At 45.9% G+C, this 27,977-nt stretch overlaps 1 protein-coding gene across 4 annotated transcripts in view; it reads left to right on the forward strand.

Moving 5' to 3' along the window:
* Positions 1 to 27,977, forward strand: part of ULK2 (unc-51 like autophagy activating kinase 2) — a 159,957-nt gene that overhangs the window by 91,815 nt on the left and 40,165 nt on the right. For all 4 annotated transcript variants that reach the window (XM_058164032.1, XM_058164033.1, XM_058164034.1 and 1 more), the window contains 5 exons: positions 5,022 to 5,082; positions 11,928 to 12,065; positions 14,230 to 14,375; positions 15,881 to 15,961; positions 20,846 to 21,135. In XM_058164032.1, the coding sequence (XP_058020015.1) occupies positions 5,022 to 5,082; positions 11,928 to 12,065; positions 14,230 to 14,375; positions 15,881 to 15,961; positions 20,846 to 21,135 (716 nt within the window). The remainder of the gene's footprint in view (positions 1 to 5,021; positions 5,083 to 11,927; positions 12,066 to 14,229; positions 14,376 to 15,880; positions 15,962 to 20,845; positions 21,136 to 27,977) is intronic.

The following is a 27,977-nucleotide window of genomic DNA, read 5'->3' on the forward strand; positions in this document are numbered from 1 at the left end:
AACAAGTTATAGTCATACAGTCATAAGTGGAAAGAGATTGGTGATGGGAACTATGAAACGATTAATAGTAGTGCAGATTCAGTAAATAGTCTGACAGTGTTGAGGGAATTATTTGTTTAGCAGAGTGATGGCCTTCGGGAAAAAACTGTTCTTGTGTCTAGTTGTTCTGGTGTGCAGTGCTCTATAGCGTCGTTTTGAGGGTAGGAGTTGAAACAGTTTATGTCCAGGATGCGAGGGGTCTGCAAATAATATAAGCCCTACCCCAAAAATAAGCCCCAGTTAAAGGTTGTCAGCCAGACGCAGGGGTGAAAGCCAGCAGGTTCTGGAGAACCGGTAGCAGAAACTTTGAGCAATTTGGAGAATTGGTAGTGGAAATTTTGAGTAGTTCGGAGAACCAGCAAATACCACCTCTGGCTGGCCCCAGAGTGGGGTGGGAATGGAGATTTTGCAATATCCTTCCCTCTGGAGTGGGGAGGGAATGGAGATCTTGCAGTATCCTTCCCTCTGGAGTGGGGAGGGAATGGAGATCTTGCAGTATCCTTCATCTGCCATGCCCACCAAGCCACGTCCACAGAACTGGTAGTTAAAAAATTTAGATTTCATCACTGGCCAGACGGATGTATTTAGTACCGTATTTCCTCGAAAATAAGACTTAACCAGAAAATAAGCTCTAATGGGTCTTTTGGAGCAAACATTAATATATGACCTGGTCTGATTTTTGGGGAAACACCTGAAGTCGTCGGCTGTTGTTTCCCTTGTGCTGTCAAGCCCTCGCCTCCTAAGTATCTGATAAGCTACTGATAAATCAGCACTCCTGTTTGACTGAGAAGGGGCCCTTTAGCCAGGCTTCAGTCATTTCCTTGTCTGTTTTTGTGCCTGCCCGTCCAACAATCATAGTAGCTGCAAAATGGAATGTACGTCCTTGTTCGTTGCAGTGTGAGGCTACCAATGAATTCAAGTTTCCTCGTCCAACCGCTTGCTTGTATTCTTCTTGCAATCTGGTAGTTAGCTTCCTCCTTGATTTGTATTCTTAGTTGTGCAATTATTATTTTTTTTGTCAATCTGGGCAGCAGTTACCTTTGTATCATGGGAACAATTTGGGAGCACAGTGAAGGTTCGGGGCAAATCTGTTTTATGAGACCAGTTGTCAGGGTTCCAAGGAACACCCCCCAACGAAAGAAGACCCCCGAGTCTTGAATTTCCTCAAAGTTCCATTTTATTGAAGATGTCATATGGGCACATGTGGGAAAACCCGAATCTGAAAGCTTCCAGGTTTTCCCCATTCAAAAGTAAGTCCAAGTCCCTGTCCGGCACCCACATGTCCATCACGTGATCCAATCCAAGCACCATCCAAAACTGAAGATACCTCCCAGTCCCCTCAAGGCAGCTGTAGGACATCGTGGCCTTGACTCTCTGAGAAAAGAATGTTATTTTGACTATATATCACCCATGCTCTATACCAGTGATGGCTAACCTTTTTGCCATCGCGTGCCAAGAGGGGGTGGGTCGTGTGCGCACATGCCCACACCCATAATTCTATGTGCCCTGCGCATTTGAGCTCCCCCTCCCCCCCTCCTGGCACGTGATGGCCTGATAGGCCCGTTTTTCTCTCACCTGTCTCCGGAGCCTGTCTATGAGTCTGGGGAGGGTGAAAACGGCCTTTCCTACCCCACTAGAGGCCAGAAACGGACTGTTTCCCAACTTCCCATTGGACAGGACGTGACTTTTTTGCTGTCCCCAGCCTCCAAAGACTCCTAGAGAGGCTTTAGAGGCTGGGGACAGCCAAAAAGTCACTTCCTGTCCAACTGGAAGTTGGGAAACGGTCTGTTTTTGGCCTTCGGTGGGCTAGGGAAGGCCATTTTTGCCCTCCCCAGACTCATAGAGAGGCTCTGGAGTCAGGTAAGAGAGAAAAAAGGGCCTTCCCCACCACCCCCAGGCCCTCCGGAGGCAGGAAACAGCCTGTTACCCTACTTCTGGTGGGCCCAGAAGGTCCGAAAATCAGCGGAGCTGAGCTGGCGTGCCCACTGATATGGCTACACATGCCGCAGGTTCGTCATCTATACAATCCCCCCTCCCAGTTTCCCACAGTAGAAAAAAACTGTACAGGTCTGACACCAGTAAAGGATTTGAGAAGTTTTATACCCAAGCTTTTATCTTCTGTGGCTTTTTTTCCCCCTCCATTTATCAGGGCACCTGTGTTTGCACAGTTATCTCAGATTCAACGGAATTAAAAACATGTTTTGTTCTCTCTATGGGCGAGAAATACCAGCTCAAAGGAGCACATTCCTCTTTGAGTTCCTTGCCTCCTTAACCGTTTCCTTTGCTGCACACTGGTAGGGAAGGAGCCCTTCAAACGTTTGTATAAAACCAGAGCAGGAGGTGCGAATAGAATTGAAGTTGGGAAGAATGTCTGGGATCAAACCTAGGCGCGGCTTTAATTGCTTTATTGTGGGACAGTGGAAGAAAGAAAAGAGCTTCATTTGTTCCAAAGCAGGGGTGTCAAACTTGATTTCATTGAGGGGGCTGCATCAGGGTTGTGTTTGACCTTGGAGGGCCGTGTGTGTGTGTTTGCGTGGCCAGGGTGGATGTAGCCAGCTCAACATCAGTCATCTTGGGGGGGCTTGTGGTGGCCAAGAGCTAATGCAGGATTTTCATGAGACCTTCCCTCACTCTCATTATAATCTCCTGCCTTCCTTCCCCCTTCCCTTCCCTTCCCTTCCTTCCTGCCTTCCTTCCTTCCTCCTTCCCTTCCTTCCTTCCTCCTTCCCTTCCTTCCTTCCTTCCTTCCTTCCTCCTTCCCTTCCTTCCTGCCTTCCTTCCTTCCTCCTTTCCTTCCCTTCCTTCCTCCTTCCCTTTCCTTCCTTCCCCTTCCCTTCCCTCCCTTTTCTTATTTTTCCTTCCCTCTTCCTTCTCCTTTTTTCTTGCTTCCCCTCTTTCCTTATTTTTCCTTCCTTCCTCTCTTCCCGTCTGTCCTTATTTTTCTTCCTCTTTCCCTTTCTCCTTTCCTGTCCCTTCTTGCATGCTCAAATGCAAAAGGGGAAACATTTCTCCTTTTGTTTTGTTTTTAGTTTGTTTTGATAGCCCTCTTTCAGATCTAAGCACCCTGTGAGCCGGATCCGGCCCAGGGAGGCCTTGTGTCGTGTCCCACTCCCACTCCGACGAACGAGTCAAGGAAGTCCGTAACAAACTTGGCAACGAAGCCTTTGCAGCTTGCCAAGTTCCTTCGAGGTTTATCAGGGCAGGCGGGAGTCCAGGTTGTGACTTCAGCGATAGAGTCCGATATCAACGAACTAGATAAGATTTTGCTTAACTCAAGGTTGAAATGCCAAAAGCAGGTCCTTTATATAGGCTGTGGGGTGTGGCTCCATGACAGCATTTATCTAGGCTTGCCCCACCCCTCCTTCTGCTGGCGTTGCCTCTCAGATCTCCGGAAGCGAGGGTCCTCCCATGCTGAATTGTCTTCTGCTGGATCTGCTGTCAGCTTCTGGGAAAGGGAGGGGTCAGGGCCGTGGCTGGCTTCCTGCTCTGAAGGCTGAGCCAAAGGAACACACGCTGTATGTGTGAGGTTTATCGGGCTTGTCCTTTCACTCCTTCAATCCTCTCTGGGCATGGGGCCAGGACCAGGGGCTGGAGGCATGACAGGCCGTTCATCTTCATTATCAGACTCGGAGTCTGATAAAAGGCCTGGTTGAAGACGGGAGGGGCCCGGCTGAGGAGAGGAGGGAGGACGAGTCACAACACCTTGAGTTTGACACCCCTCTTCTACAGGTAGTTCTCACTTAACGACCCCAATTAAGAGGGTCAACTTATCACTGAGCAACGGGGTTGTTAAACAGATTCTCACGTGACCAGCCCACTTAGCAAAGGCAATCCCAGTTGTTACGGTGGGTGCTCTCTGGGGCTGGGTTGTTTTCTTGCAGACGTTTCATGACCCAGCTAGGTAACATCATCAGTGCTAGAAGGGAGTGGGGTTTGTGGAGAGAAGGAGGAGGAGGTAGCGGTGGTGGAAGAGGAGGAGGAGGAAGACTGTGGAGTCTTGGTGCTCTCTGAGCTTGGTTGTTTTCTTGCAGACATTTCATGACCCAACTAGGTAACATCATCAGTGCTGGAAGGAAAGGGGGAGTTACGGAGTGGAGGAGGAGAAGGGGGAGAGAAAAGGAGGGGGAAGAAGACTATGGAGTCCTTGGTGCTTTCTGAGTTGGGTTGAGGGTTGTTTTTTTTAATCAGACATTTCGTGACCCAATTAGGTAACATCATCAATGCTGGTAGGAAGGGGGTGTTATGGAGTGGAGGAGAGGGCAGGAAGAAGAGGAGGAATGAGACTGTGGGGGGTCCTTGATGCTCTCTGAGCTGGGTTGTTTCCTTGCAGACGTTTTGTGACCCAACTAGGTAATGTCATCAGTGCTAGAAGGGAGTGTGGTTTGCTGGAGAGGAGGAGAAAGAGCAGGAAAAGGCAAGGCAGGGGTCTATAACTTGGGCAACTTTAAGCCTGGCGGACTTCAACTCCCAGAATTCCCCAGCCTGCAAAGAATTCTGGGAATTGAAGTCCATCAGGCCGTGGATAGCTCAGGCTGTAAGGAGCCTGTTATTAGAACACAGCAGCCTGCAATTACTGCAGGTTCGAGCCCGGCCCGAGGTTGACTCAGCCTTCCATCCTTTATAAGGTAGGTAAAATGAGGACCCAGATTGTTGGGGGGGGGCAATAAGTTGACTTTGTAAATATACAAATAGAATGAGACTATTGCCTTATACACTGTAAGCCGCCCTGAGTCTTCGGAGAAGGACGGGATATAAATGCAAATAAATAAATAAATAAAAAAGTTGCCAAGGTTAGAGACCCCTGCCTTGCCCTGATAGCCTTGGGTTTATTCTTCATCGTTCCTTGACTAGACTGTTGTTCTCTGTTGGCTTGTTTCCCTGAAAATTCTGAATTGATAGTTCCTTGAGAGGGGTATCGCAAGTGGACAAGCCACTTGTGTGTAAAGGGAGCCTGTTGTGTGAATCATCTCTTTTCCCTGCAGACGATCTCCCACTGGCAGCCATGGGCCGAAGACCCTCCAGCGAGTTCCTGATCTGCGGAGGGTAAGTACAAGCTGGTTTCACTCCCTGGTTGTAACACCAGTGCTGGTGTTAGGGCATGGCAGGGTCCTTTTTTTGGGGGGGGGGTATTTTTTGCGTGACTGCCCCCCACAGAGTTAACCATTCCGGGAAGCGCTGGCAATTTTCAGAGGCCTCCCTCAAACACCTCCGGTAATACCCATATTTTTCGGCGTATAAGACACACCTTAGTTTTTGGGGAGGAAAATAAGAAAAAAGCTGATTGGCAGGTGGATTGGCCTCCCGGAATACCCCCAGTCAGCTGTTCCCAGAGGTGAATTTTAGCAACAGGTTCCTTGGTTATCAGCTCTGTGTCTTGCTTTTTTTGGCTTTTTTTTTTCTGCCTCTGAAACTCCGTTTCAGAAAAAACTTTTTTCTGCGTATGAAACAGCTGCAGAAAAAAAGCCTCTGAAGCTCTGTTTGGGGGCTTTTTTTCTGAAGCTCTGTTTGGGGGCTTCTTTTCTGAAGCTCTGTTTGGAGGCTTCTTTTCTGAAGCTCCATTTGGAGGCTTTTCTGAAGCTCTGTTTGGGGGCTTTTTTTCTGAAGCTCTATTTGGGGGCTTTTTTTCTGAAGCTCTGTTTGGGGGCTTTTTTTCTGAAGCTCTGTTTGGAGGCTTCTTATCTGAAGCTCTGTTTGGAGGCTTCTTTTCTGAAGCTCTTTGGGGTTTTTTTTTCTGAAGCTCTGTTTGGGGGCTTTTTTTTCTGAAGCTCTGTTTGGGGGCTTTTTTTCTGAAGCTCTGTTTGGGGGCTTTTTTTCTGAAGCTCTGTTTGGGGGCTTTTTTTCTGAAGCTCTGGAGGCTTTTTTTCTGAAGCTCTGTTTGGGGGCTTTTTTTCTGAAGCTCTGTTTGGAGGCTTTTTTTCTGAAGCTCTGTTTGGGGGCTTCTTTTCTGAAGCTGTTTGGAGGCTTCTTTTCTGAAGCTCTTTGGGGGCTTCTTTTCTGAAGCTCTGTTTGGAGGCTTTTTTTCTGAAGCTCTGTTTGGAGGCTTTTTTTCTGAAGCTCTGTTTGGAGGCTTTTTTTCTGAAGCTCTGTTTGGAGGCTTTTTTTCTGAAACTCTGTTTGGGGGCTTCTTTTCTGAAGCTCTGTTTGGAGGCTTTTCTGAAGCTCTGTTTGGAGGCTTCTTTTCTGAAGTTCTGTTTGGAGGCTTTTATTCTAAAGCTCTGTTTGGAGGCTTCTTTTCTGAAGCTCCGTTTCTGAAACTTCTTTCAGCCTCTGAAACCTCCCTCTGAGAAGCTGGGCGGGGCTACATTCGGAGTACAAGACGCACCCAGATTTTCACCCTTTTTTTTGGGGGGGGAAGTGCATCTTATACTCCAATAAATACGGTAATCCTTCTGGTGCAGCACACAGGTGTGTCTAGCCCTGCCCCTGCCCACCTTGTCCCCACCTGTACTTCATTTTGCAGGTAGCCCTCGACTTAACAACCGCAAGCGGGACCTGCATTTCCGTCGGAAAGCAAGGCCGTCGTTCAGTCAGTGGTGCCCGATTTTTGCAACCTCTTTCGGCTGCGGTGGTTAAAAGGGAATCACATGGTTGTTAAACCTTACTTGCTACAGCCGCTAAGTGGGTCCCTGCAGTTGTTAAGTGAATCACGCAGTTGTTAAACGAATCCGACTTTCCTCGTTGACTTGGGAAAGGTCACAAATGGAGATCGCATGATTCCGGGATGCTGCAGCCGTTGTAAATGCTCACTGGTTGCAAAGCACTCAAATTCTGATCGTGTCACCCTGGGAATGATTCTGCTACAGTCGTCAGTGCGAAACCCATCATAAATCACTTTTCTCAGGGCTGTTGTAACTAAACGAATGGTCACAAGTGCAGGTAGTCCTCAGCTTAACGACCCCAATTGTTAAGTGGGGGGTTTTGCCCCATTTTACGACCTTTTCTTGCCACAGCTGTGATGCGAATCGCGGCGGGTTGATAACGTTAGTAACCCGGTTGTTAAGTGAATCCGGATTCCCCCTGGATTTTGCTCGTCGCAAAAAAAAGGGGACCCCGTGACCTCGGGACACAGCAACGGGTCAGAAACTGATCAAGGAAAGAAGCAACTTAGAACTAAGGAGACATTTCCTGACAGTTAGAACAATTAATCAGTGGAACAACTTGCCTGCAGAAGCTGTGAATGCTCCAACACTGGAAATTTTTAAGAAAATGTTGGATAACCATCTGACTGAGATGGTGTAGGGTTTCCTGCCTGGGCAGGGGGTTGGACTAGAAGGCCTCCAAGGTCCCTTTCAACTCTATTGTTGCTGCTGTTGTTGTTGTTGTTGTTATTATTATTATTATTATTATTATTATAAAAGTATGAACCGGTTGCCAAGCCTCTGAATTTCGATCGTAGGGAGGCTGCATTGTGCAAAATGGTCCTAAAGTTTTTCAGCGCCGCTTTAACTTTGAATGGTCACTAAACGAGCTGCTGTGTGTCGAGGACTCCCCGTGTTAACCTTGTCTTCCGAAAACCTCAGCCTACGCCCCCCCCACACACACACACACAACCCCAGAATTCTCTCCTCTAATGGAAGCCGCCAGGCTGGAAGTGACTTCCTGCCTCCCTCACTCCCAAGGGTGTGTTTGAACCGCACCATCTGGAAGGCCTTCGAAGCCCCCCCCACCCCCATGAGCTCAATTGAGACTTTAGGGGAGGGGTGTGTGGGGAGGGGACAGAAACAGACCAAATTCTTAGCCCGGCCGTCGGCTGCCACCTTCGCTCGCTCAGCGTTGGCAGCCCCTAGGCGCCCGAAAGCAAGCAGGTGCGTCCCCTCCCTCTGCCCAGGTGCTCCCCTCCCCTGCTTTGTTTTTGACTGTCCAGGGACAAGTTGCGTCATGTGTTTTTCCGTCTCTCCCCCCCCCCCTCTCCTTTTTTTTCAAGTCTCCTGACTTTATGAGCCTTGAATAAACAAACTCCTAACTTCTGAACTTCCTGTTCTCCTTTCCCTGGTGGATTTTCCTAGAAAGGGAGATTTTTTGTTTTGAAAAGCTTTTAAAGGGAGAGGAAAGGGGGGGGAGGGGGGAGTGGAGAAGTAGGGTTTGGCGCCTGCCTGCCCTGCCTCAAACCTCCAGAAAGAAGAGGAGGGAGACAATCTCTCTTAATTTTTTTTAATATTTATATTGCAACCTCTTTATTATTATTACTACTACTATTTTTTTTAAATTTGCATTTATATCCCGCCCTTCTCCGAAGACTCAGGGCGGCTTACACTATGTCAAGCAATAGTCTTCATCCATTTGTATATTATATACAAAGTCAACTTATTGCCCCCAACAATCTGGGTCCTCATTTTACCTACTTTATAAAGGATGGAAGGCTGAGTCAACCTTGGGCCTGGTGGGGCTTGAACCTGCAGTAATTGCAAGCAGCTGCTGTTAATAACAGACTGCATTAGTCTATTGAGCCATCAGAGGCCCTTCTTTCCTCCCTCCTTTCTTCTTCCTTCGTTCCCTCCTTTCTTCCTTCCCTCCCTCCCTCCTTCTTTCCTCCCTCCTCTTTCTTCTTCCTTCCTTCCTCCCTCCTCTCTGTCTCCTTCCTTCCTTCCTTCCTTCCTCCTCCTCCTTCCTTCCTCCCTCCTTCCTCCCTACTCTTTCTTCTTCCTTCCTTCTTTCCCTCCTTCCTTCCTTCCTCCCTCCCTCCTTCTTCTTTTTATTTATTTGAATTTATATCCCGCCCTTCTCTGAAGACTCAGGGTGGCTTACATTGTGTCAAGCAATAGTCTTCATCCATTTGTATATCATATACAAAGTCAACTTTTATTGCCCCCAACAATCTGGGTCCTCATTTTACCTACCTTATAAAGGATGGAAGGCTGAGTCAACCTTGGGCCTGGTGGGACTTGAACCACCAGTAATTGCAAGCAGCTGTGTTAATAATAGACAGACTTAGTCTGCTGAGCCACCAGAGGCCCTATTCTATTCTATTCCTATTCTATTCTATACTATACTATACTCTTCTATTCTATATTCTATTCTTTTCTATTTTTTTCTATTCTATTCTATACTATACTATACTATTCTACATTCTATTCTATTCTATTCTATTCTATTCTATTCTATTCTATTCTTCTCTACATTCTATTCTATTCTATTCTTCTCTAGGTTCTATTCTATTCTATATTCTATTCTATTCTATCCCACCCTTCCTCGAAGACTCAGGGCGGCTTACACTATGTCAAGCAATAGTCTTCATCCATTTGTATATTATATACAAAGTCAACTTTTATTGCCCGCAACAATCTGGGTCCTCATTTTACCTCCCTTATAAAGGATGGAAGGCTGAGTCAACCTTGGGCCTGGTGGGGCTTGAACCTGCAGTAATTGCAAGCAGCTGCTGTTAATAACAGACTGCATTAGTCTATTGAGCCATCAGAGGCCCTTCTTTCCTCCCTCCTTTCTTCTTCCTTCGTTCCCTCCTTTCTTCCTTCCCTCCCTCCCTCCTTCTTTCCTCCCTCCTCTTTCTTCTTCCTTCCTTCCTCCCTCCTCTCTGTCTCCTTCCTTCCTTCCTTCCTTTCCTCCTTCCTTCCTTCCCTCCCTCCTTCCTCCCTACTCTTTCTTCTTCCTTCCTTCTTTCCCTCCTTCCTTCCTTCCCTCCCTCCCTCCTTCTTCTTTTTTATTTATTTGCATATATATCCCGCCCTTCTCAGAAGACTCAGGGCGGCTTACACTATGTCAAGCAATAGTCTTCATCCATTTGTATATTATATACAAAGTCAACTTTTATTGCCCCCAACAATCTGGGTCCTCATTTTACCTACCTTATAAAGGATGGAAGGCTGAGTCAACCTTGGGCCTGGTGGGACTTGAACCTGCAGTAATTGCAAGCAGCTGCTGTTAATAACAGACAGACTTAGTCTGCTGAGCCACCAGAGGCCCTATTCTATTCTATTCCTATTCTATTCTATTCTATACTATACTATACTCTTCTATTCTATATTCTATTCTTTTCTATTCTTTTCTATTCTATACTATACTATACTATACTATACTATACTATACTATACTATACTATACTATACTATACTATACTATTCTACATTCTATTCTATTCTATTCTATTCTATATTCTATTCTATTCTATTCTTTTTTTATTTGAATTTATATCCCACCCTTCCTCGAAGACTCAGGGCGGCTTACACTGTGTCAAGCAATAGTCTTCATCCATTTGTATATTATATACAAAGTCAACTTTTATTGCCCCCCCAACAATCTGGGTCCTCATTTTACCTACCTTATAAAGGATGGAAGGCTGAGTCAACCTTGGGCCTGGTGGGGCTTGAACCTGCAGTAATTGTAAGCAGCTGCTGTTAATAACAGACTGTCTTACCAGTCTGAGCCACAGAGGCCCATCATTATCGTTGTTGTTGTTGTTGTTGTTGTTATTATTATTATTACTATTATTTGCACAAAATGACAGTATACACAGCAAACGAGATAACTATGCTGGATTTCGTATCACGGATCACTAGTCAAACACTTCCCAAGCGTTTTGACTGCGTGATGTATTGGCGAATTATTATTATTATTATTATTATTATTATTATTATTATTATTACTACTACTACTACTACTACTACTACTACTATTATTTACACAAAATGACAGTATACACAGCAAACGAGATAACTATGCTGGATTTTGTATCACAGATCACTAGTCGAACACTTCCCAAGCGTTTAGGACGGCGTGATGTATCGGCGAATTATGCGAGCAGATCCCAGTAAGGTGGCCTTCTGCAGCTGACCAACGGTGATCTGGTCAGCACCAATTGCTTTGAAATGCTCGCCTAGGTCTTTAGGCACAGCTCCCAGTGGGCCGAGTACCACTGGAACCACCTGCACTGGTTTATGCCAGAGTCTCTGCAATTCGATTCTCAAATCTTGATATCTGGTGACTTTTTCCAAGTTGTTTCTCATCGATTCTGCTGTCGCCAGGTATAGCAATGTCGACTATCCACACTTTTTTCTTTTCCACAATCGTGATATCCGGGGTATTCCAAAACTTTATCAGTCTGTATTCGGAAATCCCACAGTAGTTTTGCAAAAAGTTTTTCAATCACTTTTTCAGGAGGAGGAGGATCTCTTTTATTCATTAAACATGAAACTCAGTCAACTGATGGGTCACAAATACCATTGACTGGTGCTAACGGTTGATACGGGTTGCTGCCGGCGTCTTAGGTATCAACCAAGCACTTTCTTAAAATGTACGAAGTTCCAAGTTTTGCACTTTTGTCCCAGTCTCTTTACAGTTGCATGCCCTGGTTCCCCAGCAATAGCACCTGAGCCCTGTAGCAGCCTATTTTTGGGCAGATGTCCAGGAGCCATCGCATCTGGCGTGGTCCTTGTTGACCCGGGCGACGACCTCTCCTGTGTGGAATTTTGTTCATTTCTTCTCATCATTGGTGATGGTAGATGCCTGGGTTGGTTTCACGGTGGCTAAGCCACTCCTGATCCGAAGACCGGCATTCCCATAACCGTAAGGACCGCAGCCGATAGCCGTCCGGTAACCTTCCTTACCGGTTCGGAAGTGCACATGCCGCCCGCCCGGGCATCACATGCGCACGCACCCTCTGCGCATACACAAAACCTTTCTGCGCACACGCAGAGGGTACAAAACACATTACTGCCTGGTTAAAACCAGGAAGTAACGACAGCCGGGCGGGCAGGCGGAGCCTCGCACCGCGATTGCTACCAGTTCTCCGAGCTACCAACCAGGATCGTGACCGGATCGCACGATCTGGTCCGAACCGGGAGCATTTCACCCCTGCCTTCACCCCCTGTGGAGAAGAGGATTTCGTGGCACCTGCCCCTCTTCATTGCAGCTCTCCTTTTCCCCCCCGTCTACAGGCAGTGCCAGCCTTCTGTCTCCCCCCGGAGCGAAACGGTGCCCATCCCAGTCCCGACTCAGCTACGGAACTACCAGCTCATAGAGCAGAACCTGACGTCGGCCACGAGCCCGGGGTCAAACCCCCAGGGGTCACCAAGGTAAGATCTCCCTACTCCCTGGGTTTGTTTTTTTTTTATTTACATTTATATCCCGCCCTTCTCCGAAGACTCAGGGCAGCTTACAGTGTATAAGGCAATAGTCTCATTCTATTTGTATATTTACAAAGTCAACTTATTGCCCCCCCCCCCAACAATCTGGGTCCTCATTTTACCTACCTTATAAAGGATGGAAGGCTGAGTCAACCTTGGGCCGGGCTTGAACCTGCAGTAATTGCAGGCTGCTGTGTTTTAATAACAGGCTTCTTACAGCCTGAGCGATCACGGTCTTGGGCTGATCCCGTGATCTCCTCTCCATTCATCACACTGGCACACAGGTAGTCCTCAATTTACGACCACAATTGAGCCGCAAATTGCTGGTGCCAAGCAAGTCGTTGTTAAGTTGTTAGATGAGTTTGGCCTCGTTTTATGACTTCAACGCGGTGGTTAACTTGTTAACGTGGTTCTCGCTCTTCCCCCCGGACTTTGTTGTTAAGTGAATCGCTGCGGTGCTAAAGTGAGTCACATGGTTGTTAAGTGAATCTGACTTCCCCTTTGAATTGGCTTGTGAGAAGGTCTCAAAAATTGGGTCACGTGACCGTCATAAATACATGCCAGTTGCCAAGCGTCCAAATTTTGATTACGTGACCTCGGGAATGCTACGACTGCCGTAAGTGTGAAAATCGGTCACAGGTCATTATTTCCAGCGCCCTTGTAGCTTCGGTCACTAAACAAACTGTTGTAACTTGAAGATTACCTGCGTTTGGATGGCTTCCCCAGCAAATACAGTTAATCCTCGACTTAACGACCACAATTGAGGCCAAAATTTATGTTGTTAAGTCAGACGTTTGTTAAGTGAGTTTTGCCCCATTTAATGCCCTTTCTTGGTCCAGTTGTTAAGGGAATCACTGCAGAGGTTAAGTTAGAAGCAGGATTGTTGAGGGAATCGGTTCTTCCCCGTTGACTTTGCTTGTCAGAAGGTCGCAAAGGGGTCACGTGACCCTGGGACACTGCGACCGTCATAACTGTGAGCCAGTTGCCAAATGTCTGAATTTTGATCACATCAATTTTGATGGGGATGCTGCAAAGGTTGTAACTTTGGAAAACGGTCATAAGTCACTTTTTTCGGTGCTGTTGTATCTTTGATCGGTCACTAACTGTTATATGTGGAGGACTACTGTACAGTCCGTAACTGCTTAGCATAGATCTTAGATCTATCTTAGATAGATAAAAAGATAGATAGACAGACACAGATTATATATAGTAGACAGACAGATAGATAGATAGATGCAGATATAGAAAGAGATAGAGAGAGAAAGAGAAAGAGAAAGAGATAAAGATAGGCATAGACAAGATAGGTAGATGGATGGATAGTGATTGGCCCAAAGTCACCCAGCTGGCTTTCATGGCTAAGGCGGAACTAGAACTCACCATCTCCTGGTGATTGGTCCGTAGTCATCCAGTCGGCTTTCACTCCTAAGGCGGGACTAGAATTCACCATCTCCTTAGCAATTGGTGCACAGTCACCCAGCTGGTGTTATATGCCTAAGGCGGGACTAGAACTCACAGTCCAAAGTGACACAGCGGACTTTCTACGGCTAAGACAGGATTTGAATTCAAAAGCTCACCAATGGTCCTGAAATGAAACGTTAAAAACACTTCAATATTATCCTCCTGTCAGGATGTTGCCAAGTGGGTAGTCATTTCAGTCGAGCAATAATAAAATAAAATAAAATAAAATAAAATAAAATAAAATAAAATAAAATAAAATAAAAGGGCCGGTGAATGGCGCAGGCTGGTAAGGCCTGTTATTAAGAACAGCCTGTTATTAAGAACACAAAGCCTGCAATTACTGCAGGTTCGAGCCCGGCCCAAGGTTGACTCAGCCTTCCATCCTTTATAAGGTAGGTAAAATGAGGACCCAGATTGTTGGGGGGGCAATAAGTTGACTTTGTAAAAAATATACAAATAGAATGAGACTATTGCCTTATACACTGTAAGCTGCCCTGAGTCTTCGGAGAAGGGCGGGGTATAAATGTAAACAAAAAAAAATAAAAAATAAAATAAAATAAAATAAAATAAAATAAATCACTATGTTTTATCCTGGATGTCTTACCTAGTTGTTCTAGGTTTCTTTTTATTAGACTTTTTTCTCTTCTCCTTTCAGATCTGGGGCTGTGCGGCGGTCAAACACCAGCCCTTTGGGCTTCCTCAAGACCGGCTCCAGCTCCCCGGTACCGGCTGACACCGTCCAGACTGTGGGGCGCAGACTATCCACCGGCTCTTCCAGACCGTACTCCCCCTCACCGCTAGGTGAGACCTAACGCGGCACGAGCCAAAATTGCGATTTAAAACCCAGGCGAACCCTCTTTGGCCTCTTAACAGGTAGTCCTCGACTTACGGCCACCATTGATCCCGACGTTTCCCGTTGCTGAGTTTTGTCCCGCTTATATCACCTTTCTTGGCACCGTCGTTAAGTGAATCACTGCAGGGCCTAAGTGAGTCAGGCGGTTGTTAAGTGAATCTGGCTTTGCTTGAAGGTCGCAAAAGGGGATCATGCGATCTTCTCCCCCACCCCCCCCACCCCGCAGGGACACTGCGACCGTCATAAATATGAGCCGTCTGAGTTTTTGATCGTCTGATCGCGGGGCTGATACAAAGGTCATTAAGTGTGAAAAATGGTCCTAAGTTGCTTTTTTTTTTCAGTGCCTCTGTAACTTTGAACGGTCACTAAAGCAGGGGTCTCCAACTGTGGCAACTTTAAGCCTGGAGGACTTCAACTCCCAGAATGCCCTGGCTGGGGGATTCTGGGAGTTGAAGTCCTCCAGGCTTAAAGTTGCCAAGGTCGGAGACTCCTGCACTAAAGGAACTGTTGTAAATTGAGGACTAGCTGCATAGTGTAAGCAATTATACTGTAATCCTTGGGCTGGGGGAGAGATGCTGGTTCAAACCTATTTTTTTAACAAACTCGTAAAGTGATTTTGGATCAGATTTCGTTTTTTTTTTTCTGATTTTAGTACAGGTAGCCCTCGACTTAAAAACAGTTGATTCAGTGAACGTTCAAAATTACAACAGCGCTGAAAATATTGACTTAGGACCATTTTTCATTGCAGCATCCCCATGGTCATGTGATTTACATTTAGACCCAGAGGTGGGTTTCAAATTTTTTTACTACTGGTTTTGTGGGTGTGGCTTGATGGGCGTGGCATGGCATGGCATGGCTTGGTGGGCGTGGCAGGGGAAGGATACTGTAAAATCCCCATTCCCACCCCACTCTAGGGGAAGGATACTGCAAAATCCCCATTTCCTCCCCATCAGCTGGGACTTGGGAGGCAGAGAATAGATGGGGGCGGGGCCAGTCAGTATTTTTACTACCGGTTCTCCGAACTACTCAAAATTTCCACTACCAACAGTTCTCCAGAACTGATCAGAACCTGCTGAAACCCACCTCTGCTGGCAACCTGACTCATATTTATAACAGTTGCCGTGTCCCAGGGTCACTTTTGCGACCTTCTGACAAGCAAAGTCCAGAGGCGAGCCTGATTCACTTAACAACCATGTTACTAATTTAACAACTGCAAAGTTTCACTTAACAACCAGATCTATCTATCTATCTATCTATCTATCTATCTATCTATCTATCTATCTATCTATCTATCGATATCTGTAGATCGTAAAATGGGACAAAACTCACTTAACCTCACAAAACCTCAGAAGTTTTGGGCTCAATTGTGGTTGTAAGTCAAGGACTACCTGTAAGTTGCATTCTTGGAAGAAAAAAAAAACTCAACAATTCCACTCTTTCCTTTCCCCCCCAGTTGGTACCATACCTGAACAACTTGGGCATTGCTGCTGCGGGCAGCTTCAAGGGCACGAAATAAGGGGCCGAAGTTCTTCAGGTGAGCAGTTTCTCTTCGTCGTCCCGTTCCCCATCCTCCCCCCCATCCGAGTTTTAAGGGAGGGGTTTTTGGCTCCTGTGAATTCTCAAGCCATAAATTCTCAAAGAGACCTTTTGCCCATTATTTTATTTATTTATTTTATTTATTTAAATTTATTTAAATTTTTATACCGCCCTTCTCCCGAAGGACTCAGGGCGGTGTACAGCCAAGGTTAAAACAATTAAATATACAAAATTAAAATATCAATTAAAATACATATTCAATAATGGCCAAATTAAAACCGTCAAATTGACCCAGACTAAAATACCCCATATAAAATTACTAAAAATTAAAAATTTAAAAATCAAGCCAGTCCCGCTTGGGTAAATAAATAAGTTTTTAATTCACGGCGAAAGGTCCGAAGATCAGATAGTTGGCGCAAACCGGGGGGAAGTTTGTTCCAGAGGGTAGGTGCTCCAACAGAGAAGGCCCTTCCCCTGGGGGCCGCCAGCCGACATTTTGAAATCTTCCTATGCAAGCACGCTCAGGAGGCTGGTGGAGATAATTCAACTGCTTAAGAGACAAAAGGGCCAGGAATTGTTAGATGAGAGGCCAATTCTATTCTGGGTCTCCAAGCCTCCGTTTTGTAAAAGACGGAAGGGATGGAGAATGTTGCCACGGCTTTCAGCAACCAAGTCGTGGTACGTCCACCAGTGTTATGTGAGAAAGAAAGAAAGAGAGAGAGATGAGATGATATGAGACATAGGGGAAAGAGAGAGAGAAAGATGAGAATGATGGATAGGTGGGAAAAGATGATGGATGGGTGGGTGGATGGGTGGGTGGGTGGATGGATGGGTGGGAAAAGATGATAAATGAGAGAAAAGGAAGGATGGATGGGCGGATAGATGGATAGACGGACAAATGAGAAGATGGATGGATGAGAAGATGATGGATGAGTGGATGAAAGGATGGATGGATGGATGGATGGCTATAGGGGGAAGAAAGAAAGATGAGAAATGATGGGTAGGTGGGTGGGTGGGTGGGAAAAGATGATAGATGAAAAAAGGAAGGATGGATGGGCGGATAGATGGATGGACGGACAGATGAGAAGGTGGATGGATGGATGACAAGATGATGAATGGGTGAATGAGAAGATGGTGGATGGATGGATGGAAAAAGAGAGGGATAGGTAGAGGGGTGAGTGGATAGATGAAGAATGGAGAGAGAAAGTGAGAGATGATGGGTAGACGGATGCAGACAGACAGACAGAGAGATAGATGAGGGAGACCTACCTACCTATAGCTAGGTGGAGACTGAGTGACTGACAGATTGCTGCTAGGTAGCCAATACCCTACTCGAACAGGGTTTCTCTAGGCATCCCATCTCCATCTCTGTAGAATAGAATAGAATAGAATTTTATTGGCCAAGTGTGATTGGACACACAAGGAATTTGTCTTGGTGCATCTGCTCTCAGTGTACACAAAAGAAAAGATACCTTCATCAAGGTACAACATTTACAACACAAATGATGGCCAATATATCAATATAAATCGTAAGGATACAAGCAACAAAGTTACAGTCATACAGTCATAAGTGGAAAGAGATGGGTGAGGGGAACGTTGAGAAGATTAATAGTAAGTGCAGATTATTTCCACATTTGGTGGACTTGTAAGGACATAAAGGCCTTTTGGATAAAAATTTGGTGGATTTTACAAAATGTTCTGAAAAAGAAGATAAAGTTCCTGCCGCAATTTTTCTTGTTGGGAATTATTACGGATTGTACAGTAATTGAGACTAAATTGATTTTAAATCTAATAACTGCAGCAAGATTACTAATAGGACAATATTGGAAGAAAAAAGAAGTACCAACAATACAAGAATGGATATTGAAAGTTGCCAATTTGGCTGAGATGGCGAAGATATCAGCCTTTTTGAAAGACAATACGCAAGAAAGATACTTAAAGGAATGGAAAAAATGGATTGACTATATTCAACGTAGATATCAGACTAAGAGTTATCAGACTGTTTTTGAATGATTATGATGTATTATTTTGATTGCTTTTGGGGAAGTTAGGAATTGATGATTGTAGGGTATAATTAAGTTGGGACGAAAACTTTTAGCATATGTTTGTTTTACTTTTAACTATACCTTGTGCTCGTTCCGGGAAGTCGGGGGAGGGGTTGCGAAGGGAGGGGAGGAGGGGGAAAGGGGGGGAAAAAAATTTTGTAAAACTTTTTGAATAAAAAAAAAAAAATAGTAAGTGCAGATTTACTAAATAGTTTGACAGTGTTGAGGGAATTATTTGTTTAGCAGAGTGATGGCCTTCGGGAAAAAACTGTTCTTGTGTCTAGTTGTTCTGGTGTGCAGTGCTCTATAGCCTCGTTTTGAGGGTAGGAGTTGAAACAGTTTATGTCCAGGATGCGAGAGATCTGCAAATATTTTCACGGCCCTCTTCTTGATTCGTGCAGTATACAGGTCCTCCATGGAAGGCAGGTTGGTAGCCATTATTTTTTCTGCACGAAGTGCCTAGAGGCATTTGAGAGAGAGAGAGAGAGAGAGATCCGTAAATGTTGGAATGGAGTGATGGAGATTTCTTTCCTTGTCTTTCTGGGCCGCACACGTGCTCGGATGCTGGTCAGATGCTTTCTGTGAGCGTGGCCCGTTTGGAAGGACTTGCGAGGACGAGCCGCTGCTGTCACCCCCCGGTTGCCCTGCGCTGTAACATCCATTTGATGGGAAAGCGCTCTGAGACTGTGCGAGGGCTTTGTTGTCCTTCCTTTGTAGCTCATGAAAGCATTTCTTTGAGCCACTTGGGTGACCTGGGATGACCAGAGTCTTTCTTCCTCTCTTGGTCCTCCTCCCCCTCCCTCCACTGGCGGTTAGTTCTTCTCATCACATTCATTAGGCCTTTTTTGAGCTTAAAAAGTGGCTGAAAAAGAATGGGATCGATGCAACCAGCGGATGGGAATGACTCTCCTGTCCATGATCCCCAGCCAGTATGGTTGAAGATAATTAAGGGACTGGAAGCTAAAACATGCAAAGAACAGTTGCAAGAATTGGGTCTCGTCTAGTCTAGCGAAGAGAAGGACTAGGGGTGACATGATAGCAGTCTTCCAATATTTGAGGGGGCTACCCCAAAGAAGAGGGAGTCAAGCTATTCTCCAAAGCACCTGAGGACAGGACAAGAAGCAACTAAACAAGGAGACAAGCAACCTAGAATTAAGGAGAAATTTCCTGACAGTGAGGATAATTGATTAGTGGAACAACTTGCCACTAGAAGTTGTGGGTGCTCCATCATTGAAGGTTTTGAAGAAGAGATTGGACAACCATTTATCTGGAATGCTAGAGGCTCTCCTTCCTGAAGCAGGGGGCTAGACTAGAAGACCACCAAGGTCCCTTCCAACCCCCTTATTCTATTCCAGTGGTTCTCAACCTTTATAGTGCTGCAACCCCTTTAATACAATTCCCCACAATGTGGCGACCCCCAACCGTAAAATTATTTTCGTTTTGAATTTATCGTGCCTGAAGCCGTATTGGCTAGCGATCTGAACTGCTTGCGATTGCCTTGAGGACGGAGCCATTAAAGCGGAGACTCCTCCCCTATTAAGTTTATCGCGCCTGAAGCCAGATGAGGCTAGCGATTGGGAGTGATTGCAGCTGGCTTGAGAGGGAGACATCAGAGCACAGATTTCTCTCTTTTTTAATTCATCGCACCTGAAGCCGAATTCGGCTAGCGATTTGAAGAGCCTGCAGCTGGCTTGTGGAGTCAACCATTGGAGCGCGATTCTTCGACTCGCAAATATACTTCCCATATTTCCGATGGTCTTAGGCGACCCCTGGCAAATCGCCATTCGACCCCCAACCGGGTCCCGACCCACAGGTTGAGAACCGCTGTTCTATTCTGTAAATCTCAGTGCCCCTGGAAAGCACCTGTTTAAAAAAAAAAACCAGTTCTGGGCAAGACAGATGTTTGTTAGGACTATACGCATTACTCCCACAAGTCCAAAAGGAAAAGGGGAGACATGATCTGAGTTTGCTTTTGGGGGTGTCTAAGCAGGGATTTACTGTCTGAGGTTTGGAGACATGAACTGCCCTAAATGCTAGTCTGGAAGAACAAAACTTCAGGTGTAAAGGGCAGAAGACAGTGTATTTTGAAATTTGGAACTTCAAAGTGGGTGGACTTCAGCTCCCAGAATTCCCCAGCCGGCATGCTTTCAGTTGGGTGTATTCCAACTCCCAGAATTCTCACTGACCAGGATCTGATCCAACCAGATCAGAGGCTCCCAACCCTGGGGACTTGAAGATGCGTGGACCAACTCCCAGATCACCCCAGCCAGAATGCTTTAAAATGGGTGTACGTCAGTTGTCAGGCTGGCAGGGGAATTCTGGGTGCTGAGGTCCACACCTCAATGTGGTAGCTGGGGAATTCTGGAAGTGAAAGACCACACAAGTTAAAGCATTCTGGGAGTTGAAATTCAATCTTTTTAAAGCAGATTAGCTGAGAATTCTGAATCTTGAAGTCCACCCCTCTTAAAGCAGACTGGCTGGGGAATTCTGGGAGTGGAAGTCCACCCCTCTTAAAGCATGGCTGGCTGGGGAATTCTGGGAGTGGAAGTCCACCCATCTTAAAGCAGGCTGGCTGGGGGATTCTGGGAGTGGAAGTCCACCCATTTTAAAGCAGGCTGGCTGGGGGATTCTGGGAGTTGAGGTCCATACATCTCAAAGCATGCTGGCTGGGGAATCCTGGGAGTGGAAGTCCACCCATCTTAAAGCAGATTGGCTGGGGAATTCTGGGAGCAAAAGACCATCCACCTAACAGTTGCCGGGGTTGAAAAATGCTGATGCGAGTCCGTTATTGAGCGGATGCCCTGAATCCCATAATATTTATTTTTCCTCCCTGCCAGGTTCCTCGGCAACGCAGTCCCAGTCTCCACAGTCCCTCCTGTTGACAGGAGCTCGACTGCAAAACACGCCCACCCTGACGGACATTTACCAGAACAAGCAGAAACTTCGGAAGCAGCATTCGGATCCCATCTGCCCATCCTACACAGGCTGCAGCTATGGCCATTCGCCCCAGCCCACCCGGCCGGTCAGTCTGGGGACGTCGCCCACCAAACACATGGGGTCATCTCCGCGAAGCTCCGACTGGCCTTTCAAAACTCCCCTGCCGACCATCATTGGCTCTCCCACAAAGGTGAGAAGGTCAGGAACTTGGCTATGCAGAGAAGCAGTTTTGGTTTCCTGGTGAAGGCACCACCAGGGGACCGTGAATTCTAGTCCTTCCTTAGCTGTGAAAGCTGACTGGGTGACTTTGGGCCAGTCACCAGATGATGGTGAGTCCTGCTTTAGGCACGAAAGCCAGCTGGGTGACTTTGGGCCAGTCACCAAGAGACTGTGAGTTCTAGTCCCGCCTTAAGCATGAGAGCCAGCTGGGTGACTGGGCCAATCACCAGATGATGGTGACTTCTAGTCCTGCTTTAGGCACGAAAGCCAGCTGGGTGACTTTGGGCCAGTCACCAGGTGATGGTGAGTTCTAGTCCTGCCTTAAGAACAGAGGTCAGCAAAGTGATGTTGAGCCAATCACCAGGAGACTATGAGTTCTAGTCCCGCCTTAGGTTTGAAAGCTGGCTGGGCGATTTTGGACCAATCATCAATTTCAAAGTCACCCAGCCAGCTTTTATGCCTAAGCTAGGCAGGACTAGAACTCAACCGTCTTCTGGTGATTGGCCCTAAGTTTCCCCAGTTGGCTTTTGTGACCAAGGCAGGACAAAAACTCACCCTCCCCTGGTTTCTACTTGTGGGGCTAGACTGCAGCTTCCATGCCTAAAGACATGGAAGATCTTGACAGACTTGAACATTGGGCGCTATCTAACAAAATGAAATTCAACAGTGAAAAAAGTAAGATTCTACATTTAGGCAAAAAAACCCAAAATGCACAGGTACTGTATATGTGGTACCTTGCTCAATAGTAGTACCTGTGAGAGGGATCTTGGAGTCCTAGTGGACAACCATTTAGATATGAGCCAGCCGTGTGCAGCAGCTGCTAAAAAAGCCAACACAATTCTGGGCTGCATCAACAGAGGGATAGAATCAAGATCACGTGAAGTGTTAGTGCCACTTTATAATGCCTTGGTAAGGCCACACTTTGGATATTGCATTCAGTTTTGGTCGCCACGATGTAAAAAAGATGTTGAGACTCTGGAAAGAGTGCAGAGAAGAGCAGCGAAGATGATTAGGGGACTGGAGGCTAAAACATGAAGAACGGTTGCAGGAACTGGGTATGTCTAGTTTAATGAAAAGAAGGACTAGGGGAGACATGATAGCAGTGCTCCAATCTCTCAGGGGTTGCCACAAAGAAGAGGGAGTCAAACTATTCTCCAAAGCACCTGAGGGTAGAACAAGAAGCAATGGGTGGAAACTAATCAAGGAGAGAAGCAACTTAGAACTAAGGAGAAATTTCCTGACAGTTAGAACAAGTAATAAGTGGAACAACTTGCTTGCAGAAGTTGTGAATGCTCCAACACTGGAAATTTTTAAGAAAATGTTGGATAGCCATTTGTCTGAGATGGTGTAGGGTTTCCTGCCTGGGCAGGGGGTTGGACTAGAAGGCCTCCAAGGTCCCTTCCAACTCTGTTGTTATATTATATTATAGTAAGACAAAGCAGAAAGCCAAGTACCAAGATCCCTTGAGGAGGGGGGTTTATAGATAAGAAGGAACCAAGTCATTAAGGAAACAAAGGAAGAAAAGTCACCTGACCCAGACAAAAGGATTTAAGCCTGAGCACATGGGAAGCCCCTCCCCAAATCCCATCAGCACCCCCACCCCCCCAGACTATTGGAATCCACAAGGCAAAGGTAGCTGCCAGTCTTGCGAACCAACAAAGCAAGGGATAAAACAGATCCTGACGCTCACCCGGTCTTCAAGGGGTCCTTGGATCCAGACTCTGCTGCTTCTTTCCCTCCAGCTAGTGCCCGGCAGCCTCATTGAGAAGGATGTGGGTAAGTGCGGATGAGTGTGTGTGTGTGTGTGTGTGTGTGTGTGTAGGTGGGACAGAGCTAATGAAACAGAATAACAGCATTGGAAGGGACCTTGGAGGTCTTCTAGCCCAGCCCCCTGCTCAAGCAGGAAAACCTATACCATTTCAGACAAGATGGTTGTCCAATCTCTTGGTAGAATAACAGACTTGGAAAGGACCTTGGAGATCTTCTAGTCCAACCCGCCAGAAATGTGGCTCTCCAGTCTCTTCTTAAAAACCTCCAGTGATGGAGGCAAGTCGTTCCACTGATTAATTGTTCTCACTGTCAGGAAATTTCTCCTTAGTTGTAAATTGCTTCTCTCCTTGATTAGTTTCCACCCGTTGCTTCTTGTTCTACCCTCAGGTGCTTTGGAGAACAGCTTGACTCCCTCTTCTTTGGGGCAACCCCTGAGATATTGGAACACTGCTATCATGTCCCCCCTAGTCCTTCTTTTCATTAAACGAGACATACCCAGTTCCAGCAACCGTTCTTCATATGTTTGAGCCTCCAGTCCCCTAATCCTCTTTGTTGCTCTTCTCTGCACTCTTTCTAGAGTCTCAGCATCTTTTTTACATCATGGTGACCAAAATTGGATCCATTATTCCAAGTGTGGCCTTACCAAGGCCTTATAAAGTGCTATTAATACTTCACATGATCTTGATTCTATCTCTCTGTTTATGCAGCCGAGAACTGTGTTGGCTTTTTTGGCAGCTACTGCACATGGCTGGCTCATATCTAAATGGTTGTCCACTAGGACTCCAAGATCCCTCTCGCAGTTACCACCATTACAGTGTACGTTGTAATCAGCAAAGTTTTTGCTGTTATTTTAAATTCACTGGAACTCTCTTAGAACTAAGGAGAAATTTCCTGACAGTTAGAACAATCAATAAGTGGAACGACTTGCCCGCAGAAGTTGTGAATGCTCCAACACTGGAAATCTTTAAGAAAATGTTGGATAGCCATTTGTCTGAAGTGGTGTTGGGATTCCTGCCTGAGCAGGGGGTTGGACTAGAAGACCTCCAAGGTCTCTTCCAACTCTGTTATTCTATTCTATTCTAAATCCAGCTACTCCTTTGTTCTTATAAAGCTCATGTTGTATGTGTTTTAAGTGAGTTAAGGATTTCCTGCCTTTTTGATTGTCATTGTCTTTTTTAAAAAACATCAATGCTAGTTCGATCTAGTGATTAAGGCAGGACAAGAAGCAACAGGTGGAAACTAATCAAGGAGAGAAGCAACCTAGAACAGGGGTCTCCAACCTTGGTCCCTTTAAGACTTGTGGACTTCAACTCCCAAAGTTCCTCAGCCAACTTTGCTGGCTGAGGGACTCTGGGAGTTGAAGTCCACAAGTCTTAAAGGGACCAAGGTTGGAGACCCCTGCCCTAGAACACAGGAGAAATTTCCTGACAGTCAGAACAATTAACCAGTGGAACCACTTGCCTCCAGAAATTGTAAATGCTCCAACACTGGAAGTTTTTAAGAAAATGTTGGATAACCATTTGTCTGAGATGATGTAGGGTTTCCTGCCTGGGCAGGGGGTTGGACTAGAAGGCCTCCAAGGTCCCTTCCAACTCTGTTGTTATATTATATTATAGTAAGACAAAGCAGAAAGCCAAGTACCAAGATCCCTTGAGGAGGAGGGTTTATAGATAAGAAGGAACCAAGTCGTTAAGGAAACAAAGGAAGAAAAGTCACCTGACCCAGACAAAAGGATTTAAGCCTGAGCACATGGGAAGCCCCTCCCCAAATCCCATCAGCACCACCACCCCCCCAGACTATTGGAATCCACAAGGCAAAGGTAGCTGCCAGTCTTGTGAACCAACAGAGCAAGGAATAAAAGAGATCCTGCCACTCACCCAGTCTTCAAGGGGTCCTTGGATCCAGACTCTGCTGCTTCTTTCCCTCCAGCTAGTGCCCGGTAGCCTCATTGAGAAGGATGTGGGTAAGTGCGGATGAGTGTGTGTGTGTGTGTGTAGGTGGGACAGAGAGCTAATGAAATGGAATAACAGCATTGGAAGGGACCTTGGAGGTCTTCTAGCCCAACCCCCCAGACATGTGGCTCTCCAGTCTCTTCTTAAAAACCTCCAGTGATAAGAGGCAAGTTGTTCCACTGATTAATTGTTCTCACTGTCAGGAAATTTCTCCTTAGTTGTAAATCGCTTCTCTCTGTAGGAAGTTAGCACTCACTCCTCTCCTAGAAGAATGAAATATTTTAGAAAATATTATGTTGGAAGAAATATCCATCTGGGTTCAGTTCCAAGTGGGGACAAAGACACTGGAAACATGGAGGCTGCTTGGAAAGATGGTTTAATGGTGGTCAGGATCACATGGCTTGAGTTCCTGAACAGAAAAGGGCTGAGATCCTGTGCGCTCCCTGGCTTTATGCTTTTTCTGAGCTTTGAACTTTCTGGGGCACAGGAAGAGTACCCTGATTGGTTGTCAAACTCCCAGGTGGTCTAGGGGTCTTAGCTAACATTGTAGGTTGTCCCTCAAGCTTGCCTGAGCCTTGCCATGTGGTGAGTTTCTGTTCTATTGTGTTGCAAATGATGGTCCATTGACAAAGGTGGGGGGATTGAGTGAGCTTGGCTGAAGCCTTAATTGCCCATTGACAAAGGTGGGGAGAATGAGTTTCTACCTTTGACCCATTGACAAAGGTGGGGGGAAATGAGTGAGCTTGGCTGAGGCTTTAATGGCCCATTGACAAAGGTGGGGGGTGGCAGGAAGTTGCAGGGAGCTGTTTTGTCTTTAAAACATGTTTCTCCATTTCTCATCCAGGGAAATATATTCTGCCTTTTAAATATTTTCTAAAATATTTCATTCTTCTAGGAGGGGGCAAGGTGCTAAATTCCTACAATTAAAAAGGGCAGAAGATTATATTACCCTGGATAAGAAATGGAGAAACCTGTTTTAAAGAAAGCAGCTTCCTGCCTCCCTGCCCTTCTTTGTCAATGGGTCAGAGACAGAAACTCACTCCCCCCCCCACCTTTGTCAAGGGGCAATTAAGGCTTCAGCCAAGCTCATTCAATCCCCCCCCCCCTCTTTGTCAATGGACCATCATTTGCAACACAATAGGACTCATCTAGCAACAGAAACTCACCACATGGCAAGGCTCAAGCAAGTTTGAGAGACAACCTACAACCTTAGCTAAGACCCCTAGACCACCTGGGAGTTTGACAATCAGGGTACATTTCTTATACAGGAACAGGAAACACTAAGGTGGGGCCCGACAGAGTATAAACTCATGCACTCAGCATCCCTTCGGCCCTTCTACCCTCTTCTCTTCTTCTCCTTTCCTCTCTGGTTCTTCACCCAATGCCTTGAACATGTGACCACCATTAAACTATCTTTCCAAGCAGTCTCCATGTTTCCAGTGTCTTTTTCCCCACTTGGAACTGAACCCAGATGGACATTTCTTCAAACATCTCCTTGATTAGTTTCCACCCATTGCTTCTTGTTCTACCCTCAGGTGCTTTGGAGAACAGCTTGACTCCCTCTTCTTTGGGGCAACCCCTGAGATATTGGAGCACTGCTATCATGTCTCCCCTAGTCCTCCTTTTCATCAAACTAGACATACCCAGTTCCTGCAACCGTTCTTCATACGTTTTAGCCTCCAGTCCCCTGTTTGTTGGTCTTCTCTGCATTCTTTCCAGGGTCTCAACATCTTTTTTACATCATGGTGACCAAAATTGGATCCATTATGCCAAGTGTGGCCTTACCAAGGCCTTATAAAGTGGTATTAATGCTTCACGTGATCTTGATTCTATCCCTCTGTTTATGCAGCCCAGAAGTGTGTTGGCATTTTTGGCAGCTGCTGCACACAGACGGCTCATATCTAAATGGTTGTCCACTAGGACTCCAAGATCCCTCTCACAGTTACCACCATTACAGTGTACATTGTAATCAGCAAAGTTTTTGCTGTTATTTTAAATCCACTGGAACTCTCTTCGAACGAAGGAGAAATTTCCTGACAGTTAGAACAATTAATAAGTGGAACAACTTGTCTGCAGAAGTTGTGAATGCTCCAGCACTGGAAATTTTTAAGAAAATGTTGGATAACCATCTGACTGAGATGGTGTAGGTTTTTCCTGCCTGAGCAGGGGGTTGGACTAGAAGGCCTCCAAGGTCCCTTCCAACTCTGTTGTTGTTGTTGTTATTATTGTTATTGTTCTTTGTTAGAAAGAACTGGTTCTTCCTCGGTAGAACCATTTCCTTCTTTGGGAAATGATGGAGGATGGCTGTTGACCATAGCAGTGAGTGTGTGAATGAGTGACCATGAGCCAAACCTGGGACCACATGAAATGTGGGCCAGCACCTTGAACAACAACCAGCCATTGTTGGATGATAGCTAATGATAATAATAATAATATAATAAGAATGATAATGATAATAATAATGATGATGAGGGTCTCCTCAGGGTGCCGTCGGCCACACAATGTCGGCTGGCGACACCCAGGGGGAGGGCCTTCTCTGTGGGGGCACCAACCCTCTTGAACCTACCACCAGGGATCCGCCAACTCCCTGATCTCCAGACCTTTCAACGCAAGCTGAAAACATTTCTGTTCCATTGTGCAGGACTGGCCTAATGGGTTTTTAAAATGGGGTTTTTATTGGTTTTATAGTCTCCAGCCAACTTTGAATTTTTCCTTTTTAAACTGGTTTTAATTTTTGTATCAATTGTTTTATTCTGGCTTTAAACCGCCCTGAGTCCTTTGGGAGAAGGGCAGTATAGAAATTTAAACAATAAATAAAATAAATAAATAAATAACGCTCAGCTTTTGAACAGGTTTAAAAGGACTGAATCCAGTCCACGTAAGTACAGATATTCCTCAATTTACAGCAAGTTGGTTTTAGTGACTGTTCGAAGTTACAGCGGTGCTGAGAAAAGTGACTTACGACCGTTTTCCACATGATTGTTTCAACTTCTCCACGGTCACATGATCCAAATCATCACTTGGCAACTGGCTCATGCTTATGACGGGTTACGTGATCAGTTAGAGTTTGCAGCAATCCAACCAGAACACA

Source organism: Ahaetulla prasina, chromosome 1 (assembly GCF_028640845.1).
Source record: "Ahaetulla prasina isolate Xishuangbanna chromosome 1, ASM2864084v1, whole genome shotgun sequence".
NCBI classification, from domain to species: Eukaryota; Metazoa; Chordata; class Lepidosauria; order Squamata; family Colubridae; genus Ahaetulla; species Ahaetulla prasina.